General features: G+C 42.9%; 1 protein-coding gene and 1 pseudogene across 1 annotated transcript; both read right to left on the bottom strand.

Moving 5' to 3' along the window:
• Positions 1-525: 525 nt before the first annotated feature.
• On the bottom strand, positions 526-1,101 carry LOC113664693 (uncharacterized). Its single transcript, XM_027180319.2, has one exon. The coding sequence runs from the start codon at positions 1,099-1,101 to the stop codon at positions 526-528; it is 576 nt and encodes a 191-aa protein (XP_027036120.2).
• A 625-nt stretch (positions 1,102-1,726) lies between these two features.
• On the bottom strand, positions 1,727-7,910 carry LOC149041244 (uncharacterized; annotated as a pseudogene).
• Positions 7,911-8,695: the final 785 nt, after the last annotated feature.

Raw genomic sequence — 8,695 nt, 5'->3', positions numbered from 1 at the left:
CGAGAGAGAGGAGAGCTACCCAGAGGAAAGAAACCTAAAAAAAGTCACATCGATTTTAGCAACACGACTTTTCAAGAATTGCACCGCTTTTGCCCCCTCACTTTTTGAGTTTGCCCCCGCCAAGCTGAGCTCACCCTAGCCAAGCCTCCAAACCTCTTGTTTAGTAACTCTCTAGCAGACATTTCTCCCACTTGAACTGAAACTGGGGCTGATGTGAGCTCAAGGTGTGGCACTGTCATAGCTTAAACTGGAGCTATGCGACCTTTCCCCACAAGGAATTTACAATGGATGTCACCTCTCATTCTTGACTCTAAGGCGAGTCACCTGACTATAGCCTGTTGCACTGACATCCGAGAAGCTGTGGATCTGTCCTGAGATAACCTTACCAAAGTTCTTGGGCTTGAGACATTGTTCCATAAAGAATTGCTCCAAGTTAGGCAACTGGCTTTTCCACTTCACCCAACGCACACAGAACTCTTGGCTGATTTCATCATCCCAACTCAACTTCAAACGACACAAATCCTGCTATATCTTCTTTCCCACCAACAGAAAAGGTGCAGCTATTCCTAGGGGGTTGTAGATAGAAGATATGTTGGACAAAATCCCTCTTAGTGTTAGCAGTTGTTCTTTTATGTTGATTCTGAAACTGGACATGTCAGACTCGATCCCCCACTGAATGCTAAGGGCCCTCTTGATTCGATAATAGTTGTTGCCTAGTTCCAATGATCTCACTCCATAGGCACATGCTTCTTCTGGAATACTTTCAAGAACGACCTTATTGTTACTGAGGAACTTGGCCAAATTGAACCCTCCATATGCACAAGCACAGTCAACACCATGCATTCTTTCGACAGCTAAGTCTACTGACTCTTCTGAACAAAGACAATTGTTGACATAGAAACTCTTCAGAACATCAGCAGTATCTGCACCAACAATCTTCTCTACGTCATTGGCATCTTTCTGCAACGCGAAGTTTGAGCAACTCAGTGATGAAGACCAGCCAAATAGGTGAACATTCATCTGATACTCCTCAAGATCCTTTGTTAAATCTCCGTCAGGCCACCATAGAAATTGAAGGAAGTCTCCCTGGCTTTCTGGCATCCATCAAACTTAATGGAACATTGATTTAATTGTCACTTGCAGACACAATTCGACCCTAGTGAAATCTGGTCAGAACACATAGGAGTCAGTTCGTCAAGTTTGGCCCTGAAGCAGCTTGTTGTTTAGTGATTTGCCTTTAAATCTGGTGCTGCAGTCGAATGCCACCTGATCTTGTTAGGTTTCTTGGCATGGTAAAAACCATGGTGGGGTATGTACCAAACTTGACCTGTCTTTGCATGCATAAGATGTGACAGTACCTTCTGAGCAAAACCATAGTCTGCGTAAAACTTCTCACTCTTGATAAGACTCTTCCTTAACCAGTGTGCTCTTTGGAGGACTTGCTCCCTGTTGTCAGGAGACCATGGATCATCACTGTGAAGTGGAAGGGAAATCTCATAAAGAAGATCTTCTAAGTGCTGAGTTCCCTGGCAGACTATCTTCAAAAACCTTTCGTCTTTTTGTGAATACTCTTGCTCTTTGTCGTCCATTTGCTCGGTGAAGTCCAGTTCAAACATTTTATTCAGTGTTTGTGGTGTGACCATCTCTCTAACTTTGGTCTCCACCATGAAGTGATGACCGTGGTGTTTCCCCGAACCAACTTCCTTCGCAGCAACTCTACAACAACTTACAACCGGATGCTTTGTACTGCACATGTACAGGGACCCATTATCACCCATCTGGCAAATGTGTTGATTGCAAAGGGACCACCCTTGTCACTCACTAATATACCTGCTGGTTCAAGAGCCTTTGGGCAATTCAAGCCAATCAGAAGACTGATCCTGGCATTGGGCGACTGTGGAGGTAAATCTTCCAGTATGCTTCTAAGATGTTTCCCTATGATGGGCAAGTTCAGGTGTAGGGATGTTTTCGGGCATAGAAAGGTCCTCTTTAGTGAATGTCTTCAGCAACTGCACAGGATGATCACCATTTAAATCAGTCACGACCAATCCATTCAAGACTTTGGAGTTGTGCAACTTCACACTCTTGATGGTCTTCACCATCAGCTGCGTCTCCATACCATTCACCTTTAGCATGGCCGTGATATCACTGAGAATGTAATATATTGCTAGTGAACACGAGGTCAACAACATGGCCGCTTCAACACAACTTTATTCGGCAATGTATTCTGGGTACATACTCAGTAACCCTAGAGGGTACTTAATATATTACACTGCTTTCCCCTTACAAATAAGATATCCTTACAAGTAACACAATAGTAGCTATAACATTCACTACAGGTTCAGTCGGTCAACAGGTTTCCTAATTCTCTCTGATCGCCTCAGAACAACCGGCGATGGTGTGTTTACATTCTCTTCACTAATACTAGAATTAGGCTCATTATCTTTATCTGAAAAAGTGACTGGTGGCTGCGGCACCCCGGATGAAACTTGGCTATTATCTACACTTAGAGTAGGTTGCTCACACAGTTCTGGGACAGGTATGTCCAACTCTCTAGTTTCATGTGGCACCTGATCATGTGCTTTAATTAAATGATCAACATGAACATATCTGGTCTTATAGCCAGTCTTAACTAAATACGTTCTGGGTCCATAGACCTTAACTACCCTTCCCAGAATCCACCTCTCAGTATTGCTACGGGCTTGAGTATTTCTCACTCGAACTATGTCATTCTCTGCAAACAGCCTATCTTGACGACCCTTTAAATCCTTATATTCCTTCTGCTTATTTTGTTTACTCTCTACGGTTTTGGCTAGATCAGGTTTCACTAGAGTTAAACGAGTACGCAGTCTACGTCTCATCAACAGTTCTGCTGGCGTAGCACCTGTGGTGCTGTGTGGGGTGGTACGGTATCTCAAGAGGAAGTCTGCTAGTCTATGTTTGATAGACCTTCCCTTGTTTCCCTCTAGAACTTGTTTGACAAGCGCCTCCTTTACCACCCTGACTGATCTCTCAGCAGCACCATTTGATTGTGGGTGATAAGGAGGAGTTAGGGTATGTTTAATGCCATTTTTATACATAAACTCAGCAAACTCACTTGAAACAAATTGTGGCCCATTATCTGATACCAACTCCTCGGGCAAACCATGTTGGGCAAATATAAGACGCAACTCATTCATGGTTTTCTCTGTGGTGATTGAGGTCATGTGCTTAACCTCTATCCATTTTGAAAAACTATCAACCACCACAAAAAAAAAAATCAATCCCTTTCTGACAAAAATCAACATGAATACGCTGAAAGGGTCGCGTGGCCCATTTCCAGGGTATCAATGGGGCACAAGGTGGAGAGGTCCGCACATCCTGACACACTGAGCATAGTTTAATCTTTTGTTCAATTTCCTCATCCATCTTGGGCCACCAAACACAGGTGCGTGCTATTGCTTTCATTGCACAAATGCCTGGGTGCTCCCAATGCAACTCCTCCAACATCTTTTCCCTAAATACTGGGGGAATGATCACCCTGGAACCCCAGAGAATGCAATTTTGTTCGCAAGAAAGTTCATGTCGACGGGTGTAATAGGGTTTTAAATCTTCATCATAAACCTCTGGCCACCCCACCATGACCCAATCAAGTACCTTGCTTAACCCTGGATCCATCAATGTAGCTTTCCCAATCTCTTTTGCAGTTATGGGGAAATCTTTGTCAATGGCACTTACATTGTAAATCTCACTCTCACTGCCAATCTTAGACTCTTCATGGGGTAATCTAGAAAGGGCGTCACAGTTGCTGTGCTTCTCGGAGCTCCTGTACTCAATGTTATAGTCATATGCTGAAAGGACAAGTGCCCAGCGCTGCATACGGGCAGCTGCAAGTGTGGGTATAGCAGCTTTTGGGCCCAAAATAGCCAACAATGGCTGGTGGTCAGTTACTAAAGTGAACTTTCGTCCATATAGAAACTGATTAAATTTTTTTACCCCGAAAATAATAGACAAGGCCTCCCGTTCAATTTGAGCATAATTTTTCTCACTTGAGCTGAGGGTACGTGACGCATATGCTATTGGCCTTTCTTGACCATCTTCCATTACATGACTAAGCACTGCCCCCAAACCATAACTCGATGCGTCACAAGCTAACTTAAGCTCACGATTTAGATCATAGTGGACCAACAGCGACTCACTGGTGAGGCCCTCCTTGCATGCCTCGAAAGCTTTCTGGCAGTCATCTGTCCATTCCCATTGAATATTTTTCTGCAAAAGCCTATGCAGAGGTGCTAAGGTTGTAGCCAGCCCTGGCAAAAAGGAATGGTAATACTGAACCATGCCCAGGAAGGACCTTAATTCACTCACATTCTTTGGGGCTGGGGCTCTTTTCACTGCACTGATCTTCTCCTCCACCGGTTGCAGGCCTTCGGCACTTATTCTCAGACCTAGATAAACCACTTCAGGTTTCAAAAACTCACATTTTACCAGTTTTAAATGCAAGTTGTATTGGTGTAGCCTGTCCAACACATCAGCAAGTATCTTGAGATTCTCTTGCCAGTCATTGCCCCCTATCAAGATGTCATCTTGTTTACAAGCACATTTTTCAATTCCCTGAAGAATTTGATCCATTTTTGCTTGAAAGATTTTTGGGGATGACTTGACCCCATAGGGCAATTTCTGGTAGGCATAAAGGCCTTTATGAGTGGTAATTGTCAAGTACTCTTGACTTTCTTTGTCAACATTCAGCTGGGCATAGGCATGTGATAGATCAAGCTTACTAAATACCTTAGAGCCAACCAGAGCAGCATACAAATCCTGAGTGGTAGGTAAAACATATTGCTCATCTTCAACTGACTGATTGATAGTGGATTTGTAGTCTCCACATATTCTGACAGTGTTATCAGCCTTTGGCACTACCACAATTGGGCTAGCCCAAAGTGACCTGTCAACTTTCCTAATAACACCATGCTTTTCTAGTTTGTCTAACTCTTTTTCGACTTGCTCTTTTAAAGCGTATGGAACCCTACGCGCTTTCACGAATACAGGTTTTGCATCGCCTCTCATAGTAATATGGGCCTCAAGGCCCGTCATACCTTTGTAACTCTCAGTAAACAATTCGCTATGTTTAGATAGCAACTCATTCAGTTGACTATCAGCACTCCTAGGGTCTCCCTTGGGAACACAAAATATCTCACCCCATTCAAACTTAATGTGCCGCAGCCAGTTTTTACCAAGTAAAGTAGGTTTTGCATCATAATTGGCTACAAGAATGGGTAGAGAGTATGGTTTACCCTTATACACTATGTCACACTGCATTTCCCCTGACACATCTAGTAATTCACCCGTGTATGTCTTAAGTGTTACTTTAGAAGGAGACAGAGGCTTGTCTGCAAACCTCTCTAGATATTCACTTCTACTCATTATTGAGAAATCTGCAGCTGTGTCTAACTCCATCATACACAGTTTACCATTGATTTCCATTTCTACAGTGTACCTATTGCAATTAGGCTTGTGTTGGTCAAGCGAATTCAGAGAATAAATTCCTAATTCCTCATCCTCACACTCATCATTGCCTGATTCTGAAGCCTGTACACTATGAATTTTACCCTTTTTCTTTTAATCCTTACTGCGACAAACAGAAGCTAAATGCCCAATCTTGGAGCACTTGTAGCATTTTGCTGACTTAAATTTACAAGACTGACCTGAATGATTACCCCCACACCTAGGGCATGACAATTGTTCAGTGTTCTTCCTTTCAGTGTTTTTACTTCCTTGTTCTGTCAACTTGTTTACTTGAACAGTTTCACTGCGTGAAGGGTGAAATTCTTGGGTGTTCCTGTCTGCCATCTCCATGGTCTTGGCAATACTGCAAGCCTTTTCGAATGTGAGGTCATCTGTGTTCAGTAGTTTGTTTTGTATCTTCGGATTGTTCAGTCCGCATACGAATCGGTCGCGTAACGCCCGATTGAGGAATTCACCATAATTACAGTGGACCGCCAATCTCTTCAAAGCCAGCACATAATCGCTAACTGATTCTTCGGATTTTTTATTTCGCGTGCCAAAGTGAAAACTTTGTGCGATTTCCAGGGGCTTCGGGTTGTAGTGTTTCTCCAAGACTTCCACAATGTTAGTGAATGATACGTCCTTCGGTTTAGTGGGCGCCAATAAGTTGCTGAGGGTTGTGTATACCTCCGGCCCCACTTCTGTCAGGAAAATGGCACGTTTCCTGTTCGCTACCACAAGGTTGGTGGCGGCGCTTCCCTCTCCTGTTGTCGTTACCATGTTGTTGGCTGTAAAGAACATTTCCATCCTCTCGACGTAGGCACTAAACGTTTCACGTGCGACGTTGAACCCGCCAACACGTCCAAATAATCCACTCGCACTAGTGCTGGCCATCTTCTATGCCACAACACACACAGCGTTGTCCAAAGACCTTGCACTTTTGAATGACGTGGAAAAACGACCGATCCTCGTCGTCAAAATGTAATATATTGCTAGTGAACACGAGGTCAACAACATGGCCGCTTCAACACAACTTTATTCGGCAATGTATTCTGGGTACATACTCAGTAACCCTAGAGGGTACTTAATATATTACAGAGAACAAACAATCTGGTACTACAGGCATTGAGCATGGCGAAAGTGAGGACTTCTCTCCCTTCAGATTTGAGCCTGACTAGAACGATGGGATGGGCAGAAACGGATTCCTCAGTACCTACGGCATTACAGATATTCTCTTCCACTTTCTGTATGGGCATTTGATGCAGAGTCCTTCTGTTGCAGAGGAGGGTGGCTCAGTTGCTTGGGGGCCTCTTCGTTATGGGCAAAGTTGTCATCATGCAGTCCTGTAGGATGTCAACGAGAACACTTCTAACAGGTTTTCCGCTGGACACAACTGTGAGCTCTATGTCCAGGATCGTAACAAGCAAAGCAGAGTGCTTTCTCCTTAAGAAAGTCTTTCCTCTGCAACCAAGATTTCTTTAAGTAATCCTTGCAATCGTGTAAGTCATGACCCTTGCTACAGAGTACACAAAAGCTTGTGGGCTTGTGGGAGCCCATCAGTTAGTCAGCGGTTACATTTGTTGCGTGATTGGAAACGTGATGAGAGATACGAGTACGCTCCCCAAAGGTTTTAACTTGCCAGGGCCTTTCCCTTTGTTGGTACGATCAGGTCTATTAGAGGGACCATCCACGCGATGCAGAGCTTCTCCCGAGAAAATGGATTGGTTGCAATTCCTGCTTCTGCTGGCACAAAGTTTATGAAATTGTCAAAGATGGTGATTGCTCCTCTTGTGGTTCTTGTTTATTTGCTTCTCAGTTCCATCAGTCTTGAGGCGGAAAAGTAAGTTTGGTCACTAAGCTCTGCAGATTATTAGGATGATTGAGAATAGACAGGAAAGTTAGAGTTGACATGGTGCTTTGGCATTGGCTGAGGAAGATAGAAAATCTGTCTAGCCCAAGCTCGTCTCCTGGTCAGATGTACGGCCACTCGTTAATCTTCTTAAGAAAAACGTTCAATTTAATTTTCTCACCGACATCAACACAATCAAATTGCACCCATACAATACCTTGATTGTTTGCCAGTTTGCTGTAGTTGAATAAGTTTGACTGTGTTAGCAGCACCATTTGTCAAGCCATCACGAGTTCTTATGTTAATAGATATGTCTGTCCTTTCACCTACTGCAAGGTTCAATAATGTATGTTTTGTTTGGTTGATTAGGTGGAGCTTCTTTAAGAATTTTTTTCCTGAGAGTGTGAGATTGAGCTCCAATGACAGTGTCATGTGCTTTGATTGAGTACTTAGGACCAGACATAGCATGGTGAACTCTGTCTTTGAAGTTATTTACTTTAGCATTTTGTATGAATAAGCGAGGTGTATCAAGATATTCAGTGCCGTTGGAATCTATTAATCTCTCTTCAAACTTCATAATATCTTGGCAATTATGTTTACCTTCTCTTAATCTAATTAGCATTTGAGCAAACATTTTACTCTCTCTTTGCCTCATAATTTCATGCAATTCAAACATTCTAACATGTTCTTGGCAAAGGTTGGGTGCAAGAATAGAATACTCTGAATTATCTAGGTCTCTAAATATATATCCATCTATTACTGGCTGAAGTTGAAAAAGGTCACCTATAGCAACAATACTCACAGTTACAAAGGGTAAATGACCTCCCTTAATATCTTTACGTCTGTTATTGATTTGAATATTAAACATACTGTTGCCTACCATGGAAATCTCATCGATAAATATCAATCTGACACCACCTACTGTATTTACTGGTGTATAAGTCAACCCCCCACTTTCGCGGTCAAAAATCGGATTTTTCATCATTTCTAGTCAAAGAAGTAAAATTCAGACAGATGGAAATTTCCCAAAAAGTTAATCTCTTATTTCTGAGAATGTATTGAAAACACAGGGAATTCAAAAAACAGCAGAGCAAAACGTAACTGTGCTCTGTGAAGTTTATTAGCACTTGTTTATGCACTTATCAGCGGCTATCCCGGGGGGTTGACCCCAGGGAAGCCCCAGGCATTTGCAAATTCCACCTACCCAGGGCCAATATTCTTCCACAAAAGCTACCACTGTCCCTCCCCTGGGGAGCATAATTTGAAAGGACCCCCAAATTGTAACTTACTTTCCTGCATAATTTTCAATAAAAGTTTAACAATAGTATATACAGTTAGCAAAAATAGCTAGTCCACCTGTTT

This window comes from Pocillopora damicornis, chromosome 8 (genome assembly GCF_964200805.1).
Source record: "Pocillopora damicornis chromosome 8, jaPocDami1.2, whole genome shotgun sequence".
Lineage (NCBI taxonomy): Eukaryota > Metazoa > Cnidaria > Anthozoa > Scleractinia > Pocilloporidae > Pocillopora > Pocillopora damicornis.
This window is presented reverse-complemented; position numbering and strand designations above follow the sequence as displayed.

Excerpts from the sequence above, each read along its gene's own strand:
- LOC113664693 (XM_027180319.2), bottom strand. The coding sequence starts at position 1,101 with ATGCCAGAAAGCCAGGGAGACTTCCTTCAATTTCTATGGTGGCCTGAC.